The sequence below is a fragment of the Harmonia axyridis genome, chromosome 1 (genome assembly GCF_914767665.1).
Source record: "Harmonia axyridis chromosome 1, icHarAxyr1.1, whole genome shotgun sequence".
NCBI classification, from domain to species: domain Eukaryota; kingdom Metazoa; phylum Arthropoda; class Insecta; order Coleoptera; family Coccinellidae; genus Harmonia; species Harmonia axyridis.
Genome location: NC_059501.1, coordinates 87603347 through 87628814, shown reverse-complemented (window position 1 = coordinate 87628814; position 25468 = coordinate 87603347). Strand labels below are relative to the sequence as shown.

At 34.2% G+C, this 25468-nt stretch overlaps 2 protein-coding genes and 2 long non-coding RNA genes across 7 annotated transcripts; 2 read left to right on the top strand and 2 right to left on the bottom strand.

Annotated features, from left to right (window-relative positions):
• Positions 1-579: 579 nt before the first annotated feature.
• LOC123678988 (carnosine N-methyltransferase) lies at positions 580-2334 on the bottom strand. Its single transcript, XM_045616296.1, has 4 exons — positions 2152-2334; positions 1794-2029; positions 1377-1737; positions 580-1173 (listed from the first exon to the last, which is right to left on the bottom strand). Exons 1-4 carry the CDS (start codon positions 2235-2237, stop codon positions 741-743), a joined length of 1116 nt encoding a protein of 371 aa, XP_045472252.1. The 5' UTR covers positions 2238-2334; the 3' UTR covers positions 580-740.
• Positions 2335-2613: 279 nt separating this feature from the next.
• Positions 2614-3069, top strand: LOC123678999. The gene is made up of 2 exons (XR_006747332.1): positions 2614-2707; positions 2793-3069. It is a non-coding gene; the product is annotated as an uncharacterized LOC123678999 (long non-coding RNA).
• A 1105-nt stretch (positions 3070-4174) lies between these two features.
• Positions 4175-25193, top strand: LOC123679457 (protein FAM214A). Of its 4 annotated transcripts, none has more exons than XM_045616951.1 (10): positions 4175-4385; positions 16206-16403; positions 17311-17489; positions 17865-17999; positions 18133-18422; positions 19189-19903; positions 20701-20882; positions 21729-21901; positions 22187-22425; positions 24033-25193. In XM_045616951.1, the coding sequence occupies exons 2-10, from the start codon at positions 16206-16208 to the stop codon at positions 24199-24201; spliced, it is 2280 nt and encodes a 759-aa protein (XP_045472907.1). In that variant the 5' UTR covers positions 4175-4385; the 3' UTR covers positions 24202-25193. The 4 variants fall into 4 exon arrangements, with proteins under 4 accessions (XP_045472907.1, XP_045472904.1, XP_045472906.1 ...); XM_045616948.1 differs by lacking the exon at positions 4175-4385 and adding an exon at positions 7008-7220; XM_045616950.1 differs by lacking the exon at positions 4175-4385 and adding an exon at positions 10873-11171.
• On the bottom strand, positions 13839-16196 carry LOC123679503. Its single transcript, XR_006747413.1, has 2 exons — positions 15944-16196; positions 13839-14014 (listed from the first exon to the last, which is right to left on the bottom strand). It is a non-coding gene; the product is annotated as an uncharacterized LOC123679503 (long non-coding RNA).
• Positions 25194-25468: the final 275 nt, after the last annotated feature.

The following is a 25468-nucleotide window of genomic DNA, read 5'->3' as shown; positions in this document are numbered from 1 at the left end:
GATGAAACTCAAATTCCTTGATGACTTCGTTAGTTCCACCACAAGATGAAGGCAGTTTAATAACAAGTCAGAAAAGTAATAAGATTAAAACGCGCTTTTCATTAAGTTGAATTGGATTTGAATTAGAAATTAACATTTACAATCATAGATAACAGAGTAAAATGTTTTTTTAAATGTATGGTTAGGTTCAAATCGAAGACTAGTAATCTGTGGTTCAAATAATATATTTGAACTACTCAATACAGCCTCTTATTTTCATGAAACAAATAGGTTCCTATTTCGAGATTGTACGTGACATCTGCACTACAATTACTAACGCTAGATTTATTTTCTCAATAGATAGCGCTAGTACGAAGACCTCTGTTAAATCCTGGTAGAACAGCGATCTAGGTACATGAGAACGGTGAATTAATGATAGGGATTTAGGTGGCGCCTGTAATCTCAAATATAAATAAATTTTTAGATGTCTAGATTGCGAAAGAACTCTTTCAGGGAAATTATACCTCAATTGTGAACTAATCAACTCACAAAATTGAAGTTTTTTCATTATAGAATATAGTCATAAATCAAACTAAATTGTAATTATGTACTTTCTTTTTATATATTTTCTTTGTACTTTATACAGGAATTAATATCACATTTCATTATTCAGTTAAAGCAACATTTATTCTAAAGAGATAGAGAGAAATCAATTCAAAAATAATGAGAAAAGCAGTGAAAAAAATTAAAAATTTATAAGGTCAATAATCTCCTTCGCCGTTATTGATTTTAATGGACTTCCTACAAACAAAATATACACTGTCATATTCATACATTAGCATTGATTTGGGGTTTTGGCAGTATTTAGTCTTGATACCGGTGCTGCATTTCTCCATTTCGAAACCTATACTACTAATTATGTCACTCAGAACTTCGAAGCTCGGCTCAATACTTTTCTCATTTTTCAGACCCGAATAATGATACAGGAGTGGTCCTAAATTCACCCAAACACCTCCGGGTTTGAGTATATTGTAAATTGTTTCAACAAATTGCACGACGTTGGGGGCACAATCGATGAAAAAACATGTGGCGACACAGTGCCATTGATTGTGATCGGTGTACACTTCCAGAAAATCGCCTGCTGTCATGGAAAATCTTCCTCCTGGTGTCGGCATGGGACGTATATCTGGAAACCTGTTAGAATTTTATAATTTATTTACAAGTTGTTTTAAAATAACATCAGAAAATTTCTAGGAGTTATTGTGGAACACCATGTATAACAAGGAATAAAAAACAATCAAAATAGATCATTATGACATTCTTCAATGTCTCACAGAGTTTTGCAAGTTTTTCTTTAAATTGTTGTTCACATTTCCTAACAAAATATTTCTACCAACCTTACAGATATCATCTGATCTTCCGCTTTCAAATTGTTGCAATAGTGATGGATCCAAGGAAAAATTTCAAACTCGTCAACCTCCTTACACAAGTTCAGCACAAAATAGGAAACCACAAGCATGAACATATTGAATTCGTTTCCTTCACATGCAAATCCCCTTACTGAAATTTCAAAAGCAAGTCGGCCCAACCCAGCTCCGGGGACCAGTACATTAATCATTTTACGATCGAATTTATCCTCCGGAAATTGTTCTTCAATTTCATCGATGATCGGCTGGTAGCACTGTTCGCGTTCTAAAGAACCCATAGAGCTCCAATCTCTCATCAGCTGTTTGAATACTGATTGGACTTTATACAATCCTGAAAAGTCCATAGATATGTGAAACATTCTAAAAATGAAAAACACCAAATTTCACCTTCTGTTAGTGTTCCTACTTCAGTTTCCGAATGACTGTTTCCATCTGTGCAATATATATTGCCAAAAATGTTTTTAGCTTCTTTCAATATTATGGGAATCAACTGGGAATTCTTTTCGATACAAGCTTTGAAAGATTTCAAATCTTCTGAATATTTCGTCAACCATTTCCTGTGATGTTTAGGTAAACTCTGAACGGTTTTTTCTTTGCTCTCAATTCTCAACAAAGATTGTTCTCTGAAATATTACTGATAATAGCAGACATCCTCCTAATTTTGTATTTGAAAGGAAAATATGTAAAAATAGATATACGTAATTTTTATCATTTCAAGTTACTTTCAGTTTCCACTGGAACTCACCTATAGCTGCTAAAAGTCTTCAAGACCGAAAAAAAATACTCTCTCTCTTTATTCTCTTCTTGGAGAATTTTAACTTCGCTATTCATTGTTAATATATATTGTTTTCGGTAATAACCTCAACAAATATAATATATAGTTTAATTTGAAAAAATTACATATAACATAGAATATACTTAATTATCATTAAAAACTAAGTAAATTTGAAACTAATCAATCAAATTTATATCGCTATGAATCAACGTAACTAAAGGTGAAGTGTACTGTGTAATTTATGCAATGTCGCTCACGACCTTATATTCATATTCTTTCGAAAGTAATCAATTAATTAAAAATAATACGTAATCTGAAATTAATATTTTAATATGATTTTCATCTATAATAAAAAATAATGTACGGAATGGTAACATAGAGTTTAATTGAGTAGATTATACGAACCATCATCATAGAACATTTTTAGAGGTTATTGAGGTTATTTGTTTTTCGTTAGTACCAGAAGCACAGTTCACGTTGTGGCTCTAATTTTGTGATTTCTCTCTCTGTGAATAATATAAACAAGGTGAGTGTATTTTAAGTTTTCTCGTTCTAGTTGGGAACATTTCTTATGTATAATATTATGAGCTAATAGTATTGTTTTTCTGCAGGATGTCTGGTAGAGAAGGAGGAAAAAAGAAGCCCTTAAAGGCACCCAAAAAAGCACAGGCTGAAATGGATGATGATGATCTAGCTCACAAACAGAAGATGAAGGAACAACAAAAGGCATTGCAAGATGCTAAAGCTAAAGCCTCACAGAAGGGACCACTTGTGGGAGGAGGTATCAAGAAATCTGGAAAGAAATGATTAATACTTTTTTGTTGAATGTAAATAACCTGCATTAACTGTCGAGATTAGACATGTCAAATATAGTTTTCTTACATTGAATACCTATCTTGCTTTTGTGATAAACAATAAGAAACTATGACAAACTATTTCTTTATTATAATTTTATTTGAATAAATGTCGAAGGGTTATTAAAAAACATTTTATTTCACTATATTTTAGAATTTTTAAAGACTTGCAACGGGTTTCATCAAACTTTGGCCTTTGAACTTGTTCAATGTAGTTTTTAATCTATGGAAGTGTCAAAAATGAACTGGAATTGAACACAGGAATGATTTGATCGAGGAAATTACCATGATGAAAGTTTTATTAAACCCATCATTAATCTTTTATTCAATGAATTGTTTCAGGAATTATTATTCGCTATGTATTTACTATATACCAATGTTTTTTTGTTGAGTATAGTAATTGCAGTTAATTAATATTATAAATTACTTACGTTAACTGAAAACGAAGCTGTCTAATGATGAAAGTAATTTAAAAAATGCAAAAACATTGGTAATATACTTTGTAAAAAGAAAATGTACTCTATAATAATAATAATTTTTCATATTCTTAGAAGCATTAGGATAGCCGAACAAAGCCTATTTAATGAACATTTGCTTTTAGTTAATCAGCAGTAAGAAAATTTCTCTGAATTAATTTTGGTTTAAAAAAGCGATCCTGTTCCTCACTAACTTCAGAAGTTGAACAAAGTTCTACTCTGTTTTTCTTGGCAGGTTGTTAGTTGAATTTCTGTGTCTATTTATCCAAGAAAAAATTCTGTTTCTGTAAATTTTGATATTTATTGAAAATCTTCAATTTTTGTAATAGAAGCATAGAGTAGCAATATTCTTAAATCTATGGATTTGACATTTATGTCATAACAGTATTCTATGGATGATGTTGTATGAAGGGGTTCCATTTTTGACCGTATTTTATATTCTGTGGGTTGTATAATATCTGAAAATGAAAAATTCAAAAATACTTTTGTAAATTCCCTCCATTCCATATAGCTGGAGTTTATTTTTCGTTATAGAAGCATTGAAATAGTATATTTTCGGATTTAAAATTCGTGATATAATTATATTCTATGGATTTTGGTGTATGATTGGTTGCATAACAATGAAATCTTTTCAATAGAAAATGACAAACAGCTGACTTTTGGCAGCAGATCCCAGTTTCGTGAACTACTTCGTATTGAACCTGTCTCGTTCAAGACGATCGACAAAAGGTGAAAAGTTGTCTGCAGTTCAAAGAACTGAACAAAAACTCCACACTCAATATGTGCACGACAATGGTAAAATATTGGTCGGAAAGTGTCATCATATAGCACAATCTTAATATTAGGCTGTTCAATCTGGCTTTGAGGAGTGAAGGTAAGAAAAATGGATTGGAATTTATGTTATCGTGTGAGCAATACACAGAATCAACCATTTCTACCAGTTCATTTGTGGATAGATATGGGGGACATATATTTCGAGCAGTTCTTGGTTTTTATTATTTTTCTGAACATCCATCTTGTTTCAAATTAGGATAATTACAAGAATCTTTGATTTGTTCAGCTAGGTAACACGGATACCTCGATTTTTCTATTCCGCAAACATTCAAGAATGAATCAAATACCTAGATAATTAGGTAGCATTGATTTTTATCGAAAAATCTTTCGTAAATTTTGCAAGATTGGGATTATTTCCATATTTTAAACTTGTTTTTTCGAAAATCAATATTTATCTTCAGGGTGATAGGTACATAAGAACTGTTTACGTTATATATCTTAAATATTTGAGAAAAGCCTTTGAATTCTGTTATGAATTCAACCCAGAAAAATATAATAGCTTCGAGTTTTCAAAAACAATCCCACAATTGTGAAAATTCACGTTAGTAGACAACTTTCTCTATGGAATTAGCAAAGAAAATGTATCTGAAGTATAAGGAGCATCCTTCCCTAAGATTCGTTTTAAGTGAAAGCCAACAAACAATATTATTAAAGTTTCAATCGGAAATTAGATACTTTCACTTGTTATAGTCGGAGCGTACAGTCAAATTGATTTTATTATTGTTATTGGTGGTGCTTCTTTCTGTGCAGCGATTGTACACAAGGTTCAACGAACTTCAATGTAATCAGATGGGTTGCTGGTTCTGGTTTCCTATCAGAACCACCAACGAAGTTTCTATCTTGGATTGTGCATGATATAGTTACCGATTTTGGGTGGGTGTTTAGATATTCTTCTTATCGATTCTTATAGGGAAATATTTCAACTTGTCACAGAATAATTTTGGTGAATTTTCCCCTCCATCAAATTTCTATGATCCATAGATTGAAATGTCATAGATCTCATTTAGAAAGGGTCGAGGAAAGGGTGTAGTTTCTCGATGGTTGGGAGCATAGATTGAAATTGTAGGAATATGGAGTTTCAGGAGATGAAAAATCAACTGCATTCAGGTTTAGTCCCGAATTTCAAATCTATTCACGTAGTAGCGAAGTTTAAAGATAACCCAAAATTCAATCTTAATATTCTACATCAATTTTTCAGATGGCATTTAATTCGTACACCGTGTGTTTTGGCAGGCAGGCAAGATTTTCGTTAATTAGATAATATTAACGTATTTATCGATGCCAATGTTCAATGCCAATGACGTTAACTGTAAACGCCAACAATCAGCTTGCCAGGAAAAGTCGTTTTTACTTCTGTTGTTTGTCCTTGACCAAAACGGACTCTGAGCTCCGTGTACTTGAACAAAGGAAATGTTAATTAATAGGTGTTGCTCTTCCCTTCTTTAATGGTCGAATAGGAAGAACTGTATAATAATGATGTACGCCGAAAATGAATCATCGACCAATTCCGTTTTAATTGGAGGAATTGTACCTACAAAAGATTTATTAGAATTCGACCTTGAAGCACATCCACTGTGTGGTTTCGGCTTATGGTTTTTTAATGAACCTTTGTAGTAACTCACGGAAGTGCATATATTATCCCCCGTTTCACAGGGTGAGTCGACCATCAGTTGAAGAAGTTCATTCATGGATTATTTATTATTCAAGGTTTACCAATTGAAGGTTTCATCTTGATATTGAACGAAACGAGTATATTTTAAGAGAAATCAATGGATGTTTACTTCATTGTAAATTCCAACTTTAAGGCCTTAAATCGACTGCCTAGTATTGGAAAAGGACTTATTTTTCAAGTGGCCCCAAAGAAAAAAGTTTAAAGTTATTTAATTACAAGATCTCGGTGGCCAATTGCAAAATTGAGATTGTTTCGTTGCTTGTGTGGCACGTAGCGTCGTCTTGTTGAAAATAAACGTTGTCCACATCAATATCTTCCAATTACAGCCTCAAAACATAAGCTGGATAGCGCAAATGATATTTATTGTCGAAATCCCCGAATTTCTCACCAAAATTATGTTTTTCGCCTTCTTTCCAATGCAGAAGAACCTTTGTAATCTCATCTTATTCTATAATCTTACATCAACCCATATTCTATGACCTGACATCGTTTGTCAAAATCCCCTAACCTTTAAACAACTGTCAGATAATAATGAGACCATAGAGTAATAAACATGTTCATTACTCTGAGTACGAGAACCAGATGTTAAATTCTATGGTTTTCTGGAATTGTCAGAATTACATCGTATCTCCTCTATGCTCTTCATATTTTTCAATATTCGATTTTTTGATAGTTATTTTGGACAGGGACAAATCTAGTCGTTTTCGAGTAACGAACCAACTTGAAATAAATCAATTTCGACAATAATTAGCAACCCCGGTGCCAACGGAACGGAGTGGAAACGTTTGACGTTCACACGTCTGTGGTTCTTTGCCCTGCAGACGGTCCGTGTTTTGCCCCATCGGGCATTAAACTTCTTCGCCCTTCGCTGTGTCTTGACCCGCGGCTAGGTGTTCGTTTCGTAGCAAGTGCATCGTCCGCCGATGCAGTCCCGGAATAGACACGGAAGAAGGACAGGACCCATTTCGCAATTCGGATCGGATCCATTCGATTTCGGTCTGTCGAAACGCGCACGATTTTCTTCTGTGGTTTTCGGACGGTTCGTCCGGATTGCGGCGAGATCGTCCGCGGAGTAGAGAGAGTAGTCGAGAGCGGTTTCGAGGAGTAACAAGTAGTGACTAACTGACTAACGAAAGTTTTTCTTGGTGATGGGAATTTCTCGGATTTTTGAAGTTTTCCACGTTTTCTTGTCTAGTGATGGATGTAAGTCGGTTCAATTGATAATAATTAATTGTAATGGGTTTTCTTACCGGTCTTTGATGTAGTATGACGAAAAAAATGTTGGAATGATGAAAGTTCTTGCAATGTTTATGGTGAACATAGAAATTTGTAACTCAACATACTACGGAGCATAGGATTTTAGACGAATGAAATTTTCCGGAATCCTCAATAATTTTCCTAGAGAAAAAATTAGAAAAACATTGTTGTGAAGAGAGTAGCTTTTTGTGCTTTTTTATATTTGGGCTAATGAATTTTTCACGAAATTAAGCATGAAACTCTAAAAAATTATTTCACAACAAAGATGTAAATCGAAGTTAAATTTGAAAATTATTTTAAAAACAAAAACCTCCTCGATCAGATGGCTGTAATTTATACCTAATTCTGTTATTGGGTTTTAGTTTATTCTTTATTTGTTGAAAAAATAAAAATCGTAAAATTTTAGTAAAAGACAATCCCTAAAGATCAAATACCCAATACATCAAATTAGTTCATTCTGTTCTTCCATTTTCGCGTTATTCTGTGATTCTGCTTCTACCCTAATCTGTGATTCTGTTAATATGTAACTGTTTTTTACTTAATTCTGTGATATGGCTTCTGTTATTCTATGATTCAGTTTTTATGTTGATCTGTGTGACTCTGTTTTTACCTTACTCTGTGATTCTATTTACACCTTATTCTGTGACCATGTTTTATGTTATTCTGTGACTCATTTTCACTTTATTCTATGATTCGGTTTTTATCTTGTTTTGTGATTGTGTTTTTGCCGAATTCTATGGGTCCGTTACTCTGTGATTCTGTATTTATTCTAACTTTTTGTGATCTGATCAGAACCATCCAACTTATTTTGCGCATTAACGTACGTAGTTCGGAAACCCCGAGTATTCAAAGTCTCAAATATCGGTACTTTGTGATCCGAAGTCAACCAATGTTAGCCGTGGTCAAGATCTGGATAGGCGACCGCACAGTTGATCATTCGTAACCTGCTCGTGCTCATATAGTAACTCCAATATTTGAAATTTTCAAAGTAAATCTGTGTTTCTGTGATATTTTCCTCTCACGGTATCCCTCAAAAAATGACTCATTGGCTCAACTTTTTCCCAACAAACTCAGTCTGATACCGAGAAACTAGAGGTAATTTCCATCGTGACTCATCTACGGCCCAGAGAACAAAGACCGTCGGCCGCTTCAACGAACTCTGGGGAGGCCGCGTCGCGGACAAACAAAAAACGATCCGGGAAAAACTTTTCCGCGACCTTCGCGTCCACTTCGAACAGACGGACATCTGGTCACCTTTGGATTCGGTCCAAAAACCTGCAGCTTGTCGTTTTCTCGCGCGCCAGACGGTTCGATTGCGGCCGTACGCGAATCGCAGTCGCGTTTTTGGGGTTTTCGCCCTACGGAGGACGAGGGGTCGCAGTCAGACATTGAATCAGGGGGGAGTGGGGACAAAGGGGTGACCGTCTGGGTCTTTCCCCTCTTAGAGAGGTGAACGGCATTCCTTTTTTGTTAAAAAAAAACTGTTTGATTGTTCTGAATAACCCTATAATAGCTTTTTTTTCGATGGAAGGTGTTGCAAATTTGACGTGCATCCTCATTTGAATATTTTTGGATTATTTAGAGAATTCTGAATTATATGCTTGTGGTGTTTTGACCCGAAAATTATCTTTATTAATTCAATGGAAAATAAATGATACCATTTATTGCTATCTTTATGGTGGATGCGCCCATCGAAATATCTCTAATTTCGTTCTCAAAATCAATTTTATGCATAAAAACTCACTGAATCTCACTAGGATATCTACTCGCCTTTATTCAATAACCATAACTGCCTCTTCACGGTAATTTATATAGTTATGATTAGTTTCTTGAATTTCTTCTAATTATGGTGGATGCGCTTCGTTCCTTATCGATTGCGTTAATTTCGTTCGAAAGTTTGTCTTCAAGGTTTATCACTTAGCAGCGTACAAAGGAATATTGTGTTTCTACTCATTTATCATAGACAATAATTAGTACTAATATATCTAAGTGTAGTTTTCGTGACCGATGTTGGCTCTTAATAGGTTGTGACGATATTGTAAAATTAGTCTGACGATTCCACGGTCGTATCACAGTTTATATCAATTTTAACGAGTTCCTTAGGCTAGTTAAATCCTAATTGGAGACATAAATTTCCGTAATTATTCAATTTGTTCGCGGAAGGTGACATGGTGAATGCGCCAGATGAAACCATTCATTGTTTCTGTAAATAACGTGAACTTCTTTCTGGTTTTCCTTATGAGTGCTCCACTAAAGATTATAAAGAAATGTAAACAATTTCAGGAATTTTATCTAGTATTTTTGTTGATTCGAGACATGAAGAAGGTTAGAGACGGATCAAAGATAACAGGATGAAACGTAAACAAAAAGAATAGTTCGCTTCCTAGAGACAAAACAAAAGGAAAAAAGTAACGCGCACATATCCAAGCAGGCCGTGTAGGTCGAAACCAGCCGTAGACAGCCGATCCTTCCTAGATCAGCCGGGCTGGGCACGTGTCTCTCGACCAACCTTGATATCCAAACACGAAAGGGGACGCTTCGTTGCCGTATCTACCACTGAAAAAGTGCGAGACGCCCTCGTTTTTTATTCTGTGATTCCATTCATACCTGATCCTGTTTTTAGCTTATTCTGTGTTTCTGTTTCAACGTTATTCTGTGATCATATTTTACCTTATTCTGTGATTCGGTTTTATGTTATTCTCTGATTTATTTTTACATCATTCTGTGGTTCGGTTTTATGCTACTCTGTGACCATGTTTTCTGTTATTCTGTGACTTGTTTACCACATTCTGTGATTTGGTTCTTATGTTAATCTATGACTGTTTTTACCTTTTTCTGTGGTTAGGATTTCTTCTCATTCTGTGGTTCTTCATTTATTTTTAATTAAAGCTCTTTTTGATTTTTTTCTGCGTGAATGTCATTGCAAACTTCTTTCAATATTATTTTTGTCCATTCGTTGATACGGATTTCTTGTTATTTTATGATTCTGTTTTTAGTTTATTCGAATATTCTGTTTTAATAGTTTTGAATGAGGAATCGCTTTATTTATTCCTTCATAATTTGATGATCATAGAATGCTAAGAATATTCTGGGATTTACCTAATATACGATACTGTTATTTTGTGTTAACGCTATTTTGGATTTTGTTTTTCTGTGTTATTGTTACTTGGTCATTACTTTTCCTCAATTCGTCTATTTTGTGATTATCTCAAATTGTTTCTTGTTATTCTATGATGCTGCCTTGTTATTTTATGATTCTGTTCTTAGTTAATTCGGTGATTCTGTTATTTTGCGATTTCTTCCTAATTAAAAGGCTCCCATAAACCATCTTTGTTTCAGTTGTTTCATCTTGTCCAATTAGCTTTCGATTCCTTTTTCCCACTACTTTCTGCATGAAATTATTATATTATTCCAGAGCACAGGCAAAAATTCCGAAACGCATATACCTATATCCGCGATTTTCGAACTTGAATTGACTCACTATAATAACACTCTGAGTTTTCTTCGAATCTCCCTACGGATTTGACGAACCGGCAATGCCGCATCCCACACCGTTCGGTCGCATGGCGGAGCGCTAACGGGTGCGAGGGAGGTGGAGACGGCAATCAGCTGTGGCTCGTGACGTTTCCAACGCTGCAGGAGCTCGATCAGCTGTGCGTGTGTGTGTGTGTGTTCGTGAAGACCGTTCCGACTGCACGGTTGTTTAACGGCGTTGTTGTCGTGTCGACGTGTTGGTTCGGCCCGTCGTCGTTGTTGTTTATTATTATGGAATCGATACAGGAAGAGACGAGATTCGTGACATTGTCCGGTTCTGTGAATTAGTTACAGGTGTCGTTCCGTGGACACGGGAAATGAGATCCTAGCAGTCTGTGGATACCGGATAGTATTTCGTAGAAGGTTTGTGATTGGGAAAGGTCCATAGAGAAATTGTATCTGTGCTGCTGTAAAATATGTTTTGTGATTTATTCCATAGAATATTCGATTCAGGGTGAACGCGAAATGTCATTTTCCAACCTTGTTTCTTGCGTTTGTGTTAGGAAATGACGTTCAAGCATGCAATTAAGAGTCGGTAATCACCAACAACTTTCGCCCGTAGCTCGTTAATCAGATGTAAATCTGTTGGGTAATAAATATGACACAGTTGTCAGATTCCATAAGTACGGGGGTTGTACGATACGTCGTAGATTTTTCCTTCCGAACTAGAAGTGCAACAGGAAGTTTGCGTCACAGGAAAATTGACGCGGAAAGCCTAGAATATAATATAATCACCCGTGACCCAAAACGAACCCAGCCAATCAAAGCCTAGGGTTGGAATGACGTAAGGACGGAGTCGCGGGGGTGAAATATCAGCTGGCCTATGATGACACGAGCACAGAACAATAACCATCTTTGACGTTAGTCATGTAATCGCGTGTACGGCGTGTATCGGAAAAGTAACGGTGCCGCTCGACGGTGTAGATGAGAATTTCGACATTTCCTCTATCGCGTTGCATCTGAAATGTGTCGAAACGAGCTCAATGATAATAAAACGTAATTTTATCCGGGTCAAGTGAACGAAAGGTTCTCTCTAGGTATCTGGGTTAATTCGAAAGTTGCAAAAATCTCGTTGGTATTTTGGTTTCCTGATCGATTAGCGTACGAAATGTTGGAGTCGGGGCGATTTCAATAGAATAATCCATTTGTGAACGGGATATTTGTTTCATAAATGGTGTAGCGGGTTGGCCTTGGATGGGCATTGTACGAGGGTCGGTCAGGTAGTAGCTTTTGTAATGGTTGTAAATTATGCACAGTTGGATGTTTCGGACGTTTCTATTTATTGCTGTTTGCAGGAAAAATGGGAACTGCATTCTTTTGCCCCTTTACGGTTTAGTTTTAGAAAAACCCTAGTGGCCCTGGTCAAATTTGAATTTTTGGCAATGTCTTTTGGAATAGTGTGCGTGTTGACGTTACTAGCCGGTAGAAGTAGATAGATACAATATTTTCGTGACAGGAATTTTAATGGTAATGTTGTGATCATTAATTATACGAAAAATGGTATGTAATTCTTGATTTCTCGGATGTACTACTCATAAAAGTTGCATAACACTTAGTCTAATAAGAAATTGATTTAAAGAGTGTTCCTCAATTGGAGGTAGAGAGTAAATGAGAGATTCTTTGAATAATTTCAAGAAAAAAAAGTCGTATGAATCGTATAATTGTTATTATTTTCAACTGTTGTTTTACCATTCTTTTTTCAATAATTTTGAAATTTTTTGCTTCCCTTATTCTACGAGTTTTTCACCTAGTGATTTCGATATTCTTTATTCTGTGCAACTCTCATTTTATGATTCCTTTTTCAGTTATACAGCAATTTTCTTATCTCGCGATGCTTGTATTTCCATATGATTGCGTTATTCCAATTAACTGTTATTTTTTGGTTATTTTATAATCTTTATTTCCTTTTCCTTTTTTCTACTGGTTTGTGCCTTTTATCCCGTGATTCTTAGGAAAATCGACGACTTGATTCTAATGTGTAATTCTTAACTGTCATTTCGTACAACCTTGTCCCCGCCTACGCCTACACATTTATTCTAAATCTACAGGGTGGTACAATCTAGAGGGAGTTTCCATGGATACTCTGAATATCCAGCGAACTTAATCTTAAACTATTTTACCCCTATAGTGGAGACCAACGGGTAGTTTTCTTCGGTTTTTTTTCTTCACCCCCGGATTGTCAGTATCGATTGCTGGGTCCACGTGCGTACTTGCGCCCTGGTGCCGGTTCTATTTCTGGAGTTGCATCATCGATTCACTGTCCCTATTTTGGCCGCACACACCGAAAATAAATTTCTCCATGCGGCTTGAGTTTCAAGGTTTTCGAATACCAGAAGGAAAATCTGGTTGGAAAACTGGAACTTTGGAAGGTGTCCCAGTTTTTCTAAACGGAAAATACACGATGAGAAGTGTACTCATTAATAGATCGATACTCGATTACTTTATATCTATGAAAACATAAACATTTTAATGGAAAAGCTCTTTTGTGGTAACTTTGAACTTACGAATCCGATCGAGATGAAAATTGGCGTTTAGATGTAAAAAAACAATTTCAAGCTTCTCGCGAAATTCCATATTGATCGATTTACCAGAACCAGGGAATATTCAAGAAGAATTTAGGAAAAAAATGGTGAAAATTTAAAGGACAAAAATTTTACGTGTATACATCTAAAATAATGATTTCAAGGTTTGTTCAAATTGTCGTGTTTATAGAGTCATCAGAACCGTAGAAAATTTAAGCAATTATCGAAAAAAACTGCTCAATATTTCTGTAACAACAGATCCAACTAGGTTGAAATTAAGTTTGTATATGTAGGTACTCCAATTTTTTTTTTTTTTCGAGCACTCCTTAATAAGTGAAAGTAGTCGAATTCAAATATCACAATATGCTTCGATGCACTCCAATTCAATCTGATACTTATTACGTAAAATTACTCTAATCTCAGGTTAATCATAAGATAATGAGGAATTGATCAAACAGAACAAACTGGTTTGACGATGGAAAATTATCTAGTTTAGTCCAAAACTCACCATAGTTGACAGATTGTGGTCGCGTAGCATTTGTTCCAGATAAAAAATCTTAGGAACAATAGATAAGATTATAAAGGGTGTGTCCATAAAAATATCACATCCAATGAAACATTGTTTTATGTAGCAAACAATTGTAATATTCATTACGCTTTGAAGTAGACATTTGTAGAATCTGCCTGCAATGAAAAAATTGCATGAAGCATTTCTGGAAATCCATGAGCTAAAATTGTAAAAATAATCGAGGAATTGAAATGAAAAAAAAGTTTCTCGTAAACTATTTTACGAATAATAATCACGGAATCTAGACGTGCGTAATTTGAATGCGTTTTTCAAATGAAATACCTGGCATAACCATTTGTATGAAGTAAAAGGAATCTACTTGTTTATCAATTTCTGGTTTGAAGGCCGTGAAATATATGAATCGATTATTTTCCACAATTGAGAGGTGATACAGCGTGTAGGTTGTTATCGTTATCAGTTCACTTGACCTAGGTCAGTTTAGTTTTATCTCCTTTAGTCGACAATATTATTAGGTGTACAAAAAAACTTGTTTTATAGAAAACTCTTACATAATGATTTATTATTTCTTCCTAACTCGCTGTTTTCGAAAAAATCCCAATAAATAATGTTTATTATTAGCAACAATGAGTACTAATAAATCACATATGTCAACAGAAATATTTTTTTCTATAACTAAAGCTTTGTGGATTACGTTTTGTTTTTCTTGAGTCATGATACCTCTTGTAGGCCAATTTCTGTTAATCCAGTTCTCATTTTTAGCTCCTCTGTCTCAATGCCATAATAAACAAGGATATTTTGTATATCCACTTCGTTGTCTAAGGAGGCAATTGACCATTTTTAAATCATCACAAATTATTCATTGACTTTTTTGAAACTACTAGTGTAATTGTTTCATATTCCTATTTCATGGTAGTAAAATGACCATAAGGACTTCAAACATGTTTGTTACCGTTATGTAAAAGAACTAATTTCAAACTACGTTTCAAACTGTCAATAAAAAGATGCCAATCTTCTGTCAAACCCATTTTCGCTTACACTCCTTTTGTTCAGATTTAGTCAATTGTTATCTACACTAAAAGACGATATCTTTTCTATTGTCATAAACTGTCAGCTTTCTATTATTTTTTCTGAATATGAACTTGTTAACTAAGAAAGGGTAACTGTGCATTCTAACACCGTTTATATTGTTACATAATGACAGGTATATATATATTCGGCTAATAGGGTTCTAAATTTCAGTAGGAAATTTCTGTTTTAGCCCTTAAAGATATATTAATTTTTTTAAAATTTATGTCTAATATCAGAAGATTTTAGTGTGTTTGTGAAGCTTAGTTATTGTTCGATTATCCCAAACAACGTCAATTGACCATCTGTTTCGTTCGCTATTGTCGAGCTCAAATAATGCCTCTATTTCAAATTTCAATGTTAACTTATTGTTAACCCACTTTAACAATTTCGATCGAAAGTAACGTTATGCACGTCGAAAGTTCAACCATTGCGCGTCTAGAGCAGGTAACGGTTCATCTCCAGAAAAAATTAAGGTACCCAACACAAGAACCGTATCGTACATTTTGTGAGTTTATTGGAACTTTACCAATTGTTTTCCGCTTATCGCGTAATTCCTGCACCAACCGGCATCGCCGCGCGAAGCATGACGTGTCCCCGTGTTACCGCTTCCCTAATTTCCTCATCGAGCCTTGTGATCGTCAGTTACGTACCTCCCTTAACCAGCTGTTTATCATTTGACCCAGTTTTTCGTCGATGTTTTTCAGGGAAACCGAACTGTTTTCCATGGTTTCCTGAGAAGATTTTCCTCTAGGGCAATAGAGTTGAAAAACTAGTATAAAACTAAGTCGTCGACGATGATTCACACATGAGTGCAAATAAACGTAATCGTAAAACGACCTTGACCCAAAGATTGGCGAATATTTGTTTTGAAATAGTGGCAAAATATTTTTATTTCTCGAAATGTATTATTTCTAATTGGAACAACGCAGATAATATTTATTTCTTCAAAGGAACACAAATAAAAATGAGTTGTGTGAGATAACCTGAATTGAATAGAAAGTGAAAACATTATTTACCTGGGACAATGACAGCAGTTGATGTCATATTTTAGAAACAATCATTCGATTGTAAGTTCATCATCAGATCCAACAATAAACAATACGAACTCACTAGGTTTCATCGATTTTCCTACACTTTACTAAATTATTATGTTTATTCGATCAACAAACGTCAAATATAGATATTTGTAGTTCTGTGGTTAGCTCAGACCATAGTAGAATATTGTTGCTATGAAAGAAAACACTGATATTAACGTTGTGTTTTTCTTTTTTTTTTCAGATGCATAGTACAAGTCTTATGACCGAGCCGAAGGGAGAAGAGAACGAGGAAGACGTTCTCTTGAGCGTAACATCCCTGGTGACGGAGGGACGTATTCCCGAAAAATTGGGACCTAAGAGTAGAGGATTCCGTGAAGGCCCTCATTGTTGTTTGACCAAAAAGACGCAAACGCATACGTGCAATGCCAGCGATAGTCTTGTATGTGAATTTTGCGACCTTCTAAACCCAGTGTATTATCTATGCTTTCACGTTAAATTCTATGAAACAATGATTGTCTATTATTTCTGTGTTCTCGATTGATACGTCAAAAAAAATAACAACAATATTTTTAGAAGATAATTAACTTGTTCGTATTTTTAATTAGCACTGGCTTAAAGTAGTTTCATGCATCGTAAGCAGATCACAGAAATTTTTCGACAATTTTAATCTGAGAAATTACTACTAAGTTCTATGGTAGTAATTACTACCTCGGTAGTACCTCTATGATAGCAATTACTACCAAGGTAATACCTCTATGGTAGTAATTCTTACCATAGAATCTAAGAAAATTCATTTTTATGTTCTGGAAATTTTTTTTTCAACCTTCAACTTCAAAATAATTCGATGAAAATAATGAGAATTGCTAGGCCAATATTAATTTTGGAACATCTCTTTCAACAATTTGTTAAACTGCTGGTACTGATTATTGTGTACCTCAATTTGGTGCTGAATATATCAATTACAGATAACAGGCAGAATGTTATTTGTAATTTGAGCTGTGGTAATACCACATAATCTACTGTATTTTCAATTTTTCTCTGAAAATTGATATATTTTAATATTTCACATAATCTTTACCGAAAATGATGAAATTATTCATTACACGCTAATATTTCATGCATTTTGTTCATGTCCAATACCCGTGTCATAATTTCCGATGAACAACTTTCAATTTACCTCGTAATAAAGTCTTGAAACGATAACTATCTATGTATTTACAATAGATAAGTGTGTTTCCACAAGATTTGTAATTGAATTATGATGCAATTACAATAGTGGGTAAATATTGAATTAATGCAGGTGATCTGGGTACAATCCAATGATCTAATTGATTTTATTTTTCCAGTGTGCAAATTTTGAATTTTTTCGAGAAGAAATCTTGAAAATATGGGCTCAAAATCTCCCAGTAACCGTGGAAGTCCTCTTGACATGCGGTTGCCAGGAAGGAGAATATTCTGTTGGTCCAGAAGTGGAGGATAATTGCATCCTGTTGGAGTCATGGACTTTCAATATTATGAACAAACGGTAGGTGAAAAAACCTTACAATCTTAAGAATCTTAAAAACCTTAAAATTCTTAAGAATCTTAAAAACCTTAAGAATCTTTAAAATCTTAAAAACCTTAAGAATCTTGAAAATCTTAAAATTCTTAAGAATCTTAAAAACCTTAAAAATCTTAAGAATCTTAAAAACCTTAAAATTCTTAAGAATCTTAAAAACCTTAAAATTCTTAAGAATCTTAAAAACCTTAAGAATCTTTAAAATCTTAAAAACCTTAAGAATCTTAAAAATCTTAAAATTCTTAAGAATCTTAAAAACCTTAAAAATCTTAAGAATCTTAAAAACCTTCAGTTTATTTTCGTTAAATGTTGATAGAGTATTAATTGGTGAATTTTTTGTAGGAATTCAGCACCTCCGTCTTTTCAATTGGCCCAGCTGATAAGTGCAATCAGATCACAACTGTATTTTTCTCAGATCACTGCCTGGTTGAGCACACCTAACGAGAACACCAAGAGGCTAACGAGCAAACACCTAAGGTGAATTTAAATGATTTAAATTATTATTGAATAAGGTTATTGCCGCTAGATTTATTGAAATTGAGAAAAAACAAATATTTGTTGACAACGTCATTGATTATACATTCTAGACACCTATACTTTTTTCTTTCAGGTATCGTGTAGCCCAACCGGGGGACAACTCCAAGACCACCAGGTTCCGGATGAACCCCGTAGAGCATAACTTTCCGACCGTTGAAATAGGCTGTGGCGCAGTCTTGCAAGTTTCCTTCTTCAGCATGCCGAGGATGTCTGCTTTTCCCATTGTGCAGTGCAGATCTTGCAAACCCATGCAGGAGACAATCATTGATGGTGGCCCGGGGGCCAGCACCAGGGAGAAGATTAAAAAGACTGTTGCCAACGACAGGATACCATATCCATTGAAAGGGAAGCATCACTGTGATGGTAAGGACCCATTTGGGGGCTAATTATGTTTAAAGAATTAGGGCCTATTTGATTTTCGTCAAAATCTTCATTCAAATCTGTTGAAAAACATTGGAAAAATTCAAAGGAATTCCTTTGAATAATATTAAGAAAATCTGTAAAAATTATTCAGAGATATTTCAAAAATTTCATTCATATCTGTTAAAAAACATTAGAAAATTTCAAAGGAATTCCTTTGAATAATATTAAATATTGTTAAAATATTTGCAGTTCTGCTGCAGAACATTCAAACATTCACAGAATTTAACATATAAAGAAATTCTGTTCCTTAAATCATAAAAATGTTTGAAGAAATTCTGTTGATAATTATTCAAAATCTTACTGCAATATTATTGAATATTTTTTAACTATTTGAAGAAAATCTTTGAATAATTATAAAAATTCTGTTGAACAACATTGAAATATTCACAGAAATTCTGTGAAAATGTTTGCAGAAATTCTTTCAAAAATCATACAAAAATTCTCAGAAATTCTGTTCAAATAAACCTGATCTCTATTTTCATTCAATCTAATGTTCTACAAAAATTCTGTAAAGCCCTTTCCCAAGTAGTAAATCTATAAATTACTTAACAGAATTCCGGTATTATTTTTGACTCCACGAATAATAAAAATTATAGCAGAAATTCTGTAAATTCTTACCTTATTTACTTCAGCCTTTTATCCAGTAAAGATTCATTAGTAGTAGTCTATGTTTGCAACACCAAATCAACATCTGATTTTTTTTCAGACAACGACAGACCGGAAAACGAGATACAGCCTGAACACAAGGCGAAATTCAAGAGGCTCCGTCAGAATCTCAGGGAAGACCAGGCATCCACTTCGACCATCAACAACCACATCAACACCGTCCGACAGACTAAGAACACCAAGGAATCGAGATTCGGTCTGATCGACACCAACAGGGCAGCCGAAGTGGAAGAAGAGGCGGCAGAACCGCTCCTGATCGAAGACGAGGAAGACAGGAATGTGTCCCTGCTGGAGGCCATAGAGAGGGTGGCCCTAAGAACGCCGGAAAAGACCAGGAAGGAAACCAGAGGGTTTTACGGTGGCAAGACCGAACAGCTCGATGGGAGCGTGGAGAGAAAACAGAGACTAACCTGTACAAAATCGCGATCTTTCGATTGTGAGTGTGATAGCAACGATTGTGATATATGCAGAAGTGATAACGGCAGGAGCAAACTTGGTAGAAATGGCGTTCCGTTCTTGGACAGACTGAAAGGGCCCTCCTCCTCGGACGGTTTGGCCGGAAGGCTCAAGGAGAGAGGTTCGACTGTGCCCTCGATCAACGACAAGACCACGTTCAAGAAGGCGCTGGATAGCGCCTCGTCGATGGTGTTCCACAAGTCGGGGCTACCCCTGATGAGCAGTCCGGCACCTGTCAGGAGGGGCAAGACCTGTTTCGATTTCGATTCTTCCATCGGTTCGGTCAAGGATATTAAAAGGTGAGGACATGTTACTTTCTTTTTTAAATTTCGAAATTCAGATGTCAAGGAGAATATTTACTCTTTAGATTGGTGTGACTGTGTGTGACATTTGTCTTGTTAAGTTATGGTGGATTTATGCACCAGTCCTAAGAACTAACACTAAACCTAAGAACTAAGAACTAAAAATTGAACGCTAACAAATCAATGAGGGCATTTATGCACGTTTCCTAAGAACTAACACTAGCAGGCCAACTGTTAACTAAGAATTAAGGGCTCAGGTAAAATATAGAAGTGCGCTGCGCCGCATATAATTTCAATATTAACGAGTACCAGTTTCTATCATTTTATGTTCTTTATTCGTGTTTATCGATGAAAAGTATTAGGTGTATTTGAAAAAATTTAATTTAATTTTTTCACAATAAATATCAATGTCAAACATCAAAGTATAGAACAAATAGAAAGTAGTTCGAGCACGTGCGCATGCCTTAACTAAGAACTAACAAGACCGTGCATAAACGCCACTGAATTCTTAGGTTTAGTTCTTAGTTCATAGTTCTTAGTCTTTAGTTCTTAGGTACGGTTCATAAATCCACCATTAGAAATCTTAACTTCCACATGTCATCTATCAATCTGTTATGACGTCATCAATGTGTCATAATGACAGCCAGAATGGTGCGCATAATTAAATTGCTGGACAAATATATAAAATCTTAAAAACCTAAAGATCTTAATAATATCAAGAATCTTAAAAATATCGAAAAAAAAGAATACTTGAGAGTGGCACTCTGTAGAACCTTTTGGTTTTTCTTTTGCAGTGCTTTCCTCTCGTCGAGTTTCTCAACGGACGACGACAGCGAGAGCGACGGAAGCCAGATGTCGCCATGCAGCCCGGAAACCGCCTACCTAGCACAAAAGACAATCATAGAGGAGGAAAAAGAAGAGCGCGTGTCCGTGCGGTGCGTGCGCCGCCGCAAGGGACAAGCTTGCAATTTGCTAGGTTGGTAGAGAGTTGAAATTTGCGAAAAATTTTACGTGCGAAATACCTACACATCACTCTGGTGAGCGTTATAAACTCGCCAGACCGTTGCATTCGATAAATTGGCGTCATTTACCCATCACTGATGTACGTATCTATTGTTGTTATCTTTTCATATTAATCTTATTTTTGTTCACAGATTTTTTTTGTTTGTTTAGTTGTTTCATTGACATGGCTAGAGCAGATGGCAGTTTTATGTTTCACCCTGTATCGTTCGTTGTAGCGCGACGCGTTTAATGTTGCGTTGGTAGTCCTGAATATCTGTCATAATTTTTTCATAAAAAAAACGATAATAACAATTTTAAATATGACATTGAAAATGAAAATAGATAATGTTAATGAAATTAATGACAGATATTCAAGGATGCCAACACAATTTCAAATGTGCTACCGAAACAAACTCAATCCAACATGGATAATCCTAATTAATTGGACATTTTGAATAACACCATTTTAATCTTTAAAAACGTTAAGAATCCCCATCATATGGGTGAAACAGCTGTTATTGACTGCTAGATATTTTAAGATGTACATTGCATATTATGGGTGATACCATATTGTTGTTTTCAGAGCCGATGAAGATAAGTCCTGATGGATAAATCTTTTTTTAGTGACAGTTTTTCTTTTTGTTGCTTTCACTGGTTAATGCAAAAGTTTCTATTGGGATCGCTTGAAAACATCTATATGACATAATGTAAATAACTACAAACAACAACAATCGATAAGCCCAGTTGTAACTTTTGCGACACCCTGTTAATTCCTAAAATTAGAATCTCTGCTAGTGTTGATTTACTCCGTTTTGTTCAGGTTCTTTCGAAGAGTCGGTATTGAATGGAAGACTTGAACCGGTGTCAACAGTACAGGGTTTCACTGCCGAACTGGGAGCAAGTGGATCTTTTGTTCCTAAACATTTAAAAGTACCAGTTACTGTCTTTTTCTATAGCGTAGGAGACCATGAGAGGATGTCTTCTCCATACCTAGTGAGTACCTACTTATTTTTTTTAGTTTGTCTATATCAGTTTGTTTCTTATCACATGATAATAGATTTGGATTATTCTCAACGGTTTCATCTATGAGGATGTTCATAAATAGGACAATGTTTTTATATCGTCAACTGGCTTATGTAGACAATGTGAAAGTGACACTTATGACAAGTATTCTTGAATATTCAAAGTTTGTTTTTCTATCCCCACTCTGTGAATGAATGTCAAAATCGAAACAAGCAATAAATAAAAAGAAATAAATCTAACCAAATCTTTTTTCAGTGCCACATCAAGCTGGAAAAGAAGGGATACTGCGTCCCAAAAGTGGGCACCTTTCAAGTCACACTCAAAAATCCTCTGGGTATGGTGGTAAAGATGTTTGTGGTTCTGTACGATCTCTCTGACATGCCACCTAATTCCAAAACGTTCATGAGACAGAGGATCCTCTTTTTACCGACAGATTGCAAAGACGAAAACGTGCAACGGACCTCCAAGTGGCTGAAGTACCTGATTCATCTGAGGTAACAATCTTAATCTTAAAAACCTTAAGAATCTTGAAAACCTTGAAAATCCTCAAAACCCTAAGAATCTTAAAAACCTTAAGAATCTTAAAAACCTTAAAAATCTTAAAAACCTTAAGAATCTTAAAATCTTAAGAATCTTAAAAACCTTGAGAATCTTAAAAACCTTAAAAATCTTAAAAACCTTAAGAATCTTAAAAATCTTAAGAATCTTAAAAATTTTAAGAATCTTGAAATCTTAAGCATCTTAAAAACCTTGAGAATCTCAAAAACCTTAAGAATCTTAAAAACCTTGAGAATCTCAAAAACCTTAAGAATCTTAAAAACCTTAAAAATCTTAAGAATCTTAAAAACCTTAAAAACCTTAAAAATCTTAAGAATCTTAAAAACCTTAAAAACCTTAAAAATCTTAAGAATCTTAAAAATCTTAAAAATCCTAAGAATCTTAAAAATCTTAAGAATCTTAAAAACCTTAAAAATCTTAAAAACCTTAAAAATCTTGAAAACCTTAAAAATCTTAAGAATCTTAAAAACCTTAAGAATCTTAAAAACCTTAAAGATCTTAAAAACCTTAAGAATCTTAAAAATCTTAAGAATCTTAAAAATCTTAAGAATCTTAAAAATCTTAAAAATCTTAAGGATCTTAAAAACCTTGAGAATCTTAAAAACCTTAAAAATCTTAAAAACCTTAAGAATCTTAAAAAAAGGTTTTTAAGATTCTTAAGGTTTTCAAGATTTTTAAGGTTTTTAAGATTCTTAAGATTCTTTAGGTTTTTAAGATTCTTAAGGTTTTTAAGATTCTCAAGATTTTTAAGATTCTTAAGGTTTTTAAGATTCTTAAGGTTTTAAAGATTTTTAAAATTCTTAAGGTTTTCAAGATTCTTAAGATTTTTTAGATTCTTAAGGTTTTTAAGATTTTTAAGGTTTTTAAGATTTTTAAGGTTTTAAAGATTTTTAAGGTTTTTAAGATTCTTAAGTTTTCTAAGATTCTTAAGGTTTTCAAGATTCTCATGATTTTTAAGATTCTTAAGGTTTTTAAGATTCTTAAGAATTTTGAGGTTTTTAAGATTCTTAAGGTTTTCAAGATTTTTAAGGTTTTTAAGATTCTTAAGGTTTTCAAGATTCATAAGATTTTCAAGTTTCTTAAGATTTTTAAGATTCTTAAGGTTTTTAAGATTTTTGAGATTCCTAGGGTTTTTTATATTCTTAAGGTTTTTATGATTCTTAAGATACTTATGATTTTTAAGATTTTTGATTATTAAGATTTCAAGATTCTTAATCTTTTGAAGATTTTTAAGGTTCTCAAGTATTTTCAAGATTCTTAAGATTTTTAGATTATCAAGGTTTTTAGTCTTAAGATTTTTAAGATTCTTAAGGTTTTCAAGATTTCTAAGGTTTTCAAGATTTTTGAGATTGAACTTTCTGTACTAGTGCTGAAAGTAGAATTTTCCCCACTATTGCGCATAGTCGAATTTTGCACACTGGTTCCCAAATTCGTACTGTCCGCACTATTGTCCAAAGTAGAATTTTCCGCGCTAATATCGAAATTTCTATATTAACCAAACCAATTACAGGAAACGATCTATTATCATTTTATTTTTTTGCAGGTTCGCCAGTTCGAAATCTGGAAAGATCTATCTCCATGGTGACATAAGGATAATAGTGTTGAATAAGGCTGATCTCGACACAGCCTCCGCCCACGACATAGGCACCAAGTACGAGATGCGTACCATAACAATGATGCCAATCAACCCACGGTTCTCCTTTCGGAAGTAACCAGAACCTTTTCTGATCGAAGAGGGTGGAACTTTGAATTTATGCACTCGACTGTCTTGTCTGTTATGCTGGTCGATATCTGGAAGTGTTTGGTGAAATAAAACGGGTAGAATAGAACATCCGGTATCTACTCCTTGCTCTATAACAGAAGCAGGTGTAGTTTTTCGGGTTGGTATTATTTTCTACAACTGACTGTTAGACGGAAAATTTTTATATTTGGCACTGGTAGTTCGCATTTTTGGATTTGTATTCTATGTATTTTACTTTTGGAATATTTTCTGTTAAATCAGAATGTTTTTGCAGAAAAGTAGATGAATTGTTGTTTATTTCAGTTTCTGGTCTCAGAATAGGAGTTAACATGGGATTTCGTATGATTTTTAAACTGATTATATGCCATTAAACGTGAGAATTTAGCAAGGTTTGAATTATATGAAATAATAAAAAACGTCTCTGGAGAGTGATTGAGAAATTGGAATTTCAGGACTATTTTGTTCATATTTTCTATTAAAGTTGTATTAATTTACATCCAGCTATTTCTAAGCAATTCTACCTTAATGAGAGCACTTAATCAATTCGATTGAACGTTTTTGTGTATTTTCTAGGTATTCACTTATAAATCACAGCAGGTTCAAAGTTAGTAGGGAAACTGGTTAGAATTATCTTCATGCATTCTTAGATGTGTGATTTCATTACTGCCATCAACTTGTAAATAATCTTGTGTACATATGTCGCAGATTTTATTTTTAATAGTGGAAAAAAAATCGATATTTTTTGTAACTGACAATACAGGTTTGTGACCATCACCTGATTTTTCTTGGATAAATTCAATTTTGTGACGTTCGAAGTGTTTTTTTCTCAGTCTCATGTTTTTCAGCAGTTTACACTGTATTAGTTTTAATGAAAACAGAGAATATACTTATAGAATTATATTTATTACATAATATATATTATATTCATTTTTTTAATAGTGATCAAATATAAATGTGAAATTATTTGGTGTTTTTTTAACCATAAATTAAAAAAATTGGTTTTAATCGAGATATTTATTACTCAAGAACCAATAAACCAATTTTTATGATCATTAATTTGTAGGATTCATCCCCAACTATTTAGTAGATAAATGCAATCAATTAAAGAATAATTATCAAAACACCAGAAAAATCATAAAAAAAAAATAAGAACTAGAGAGTAGGTATGAATTTTTCCCAAACCTCCGACAACTATGTTCTAAGGTATCAAGTTGTAGAACATTGATTGACGTCAGTTT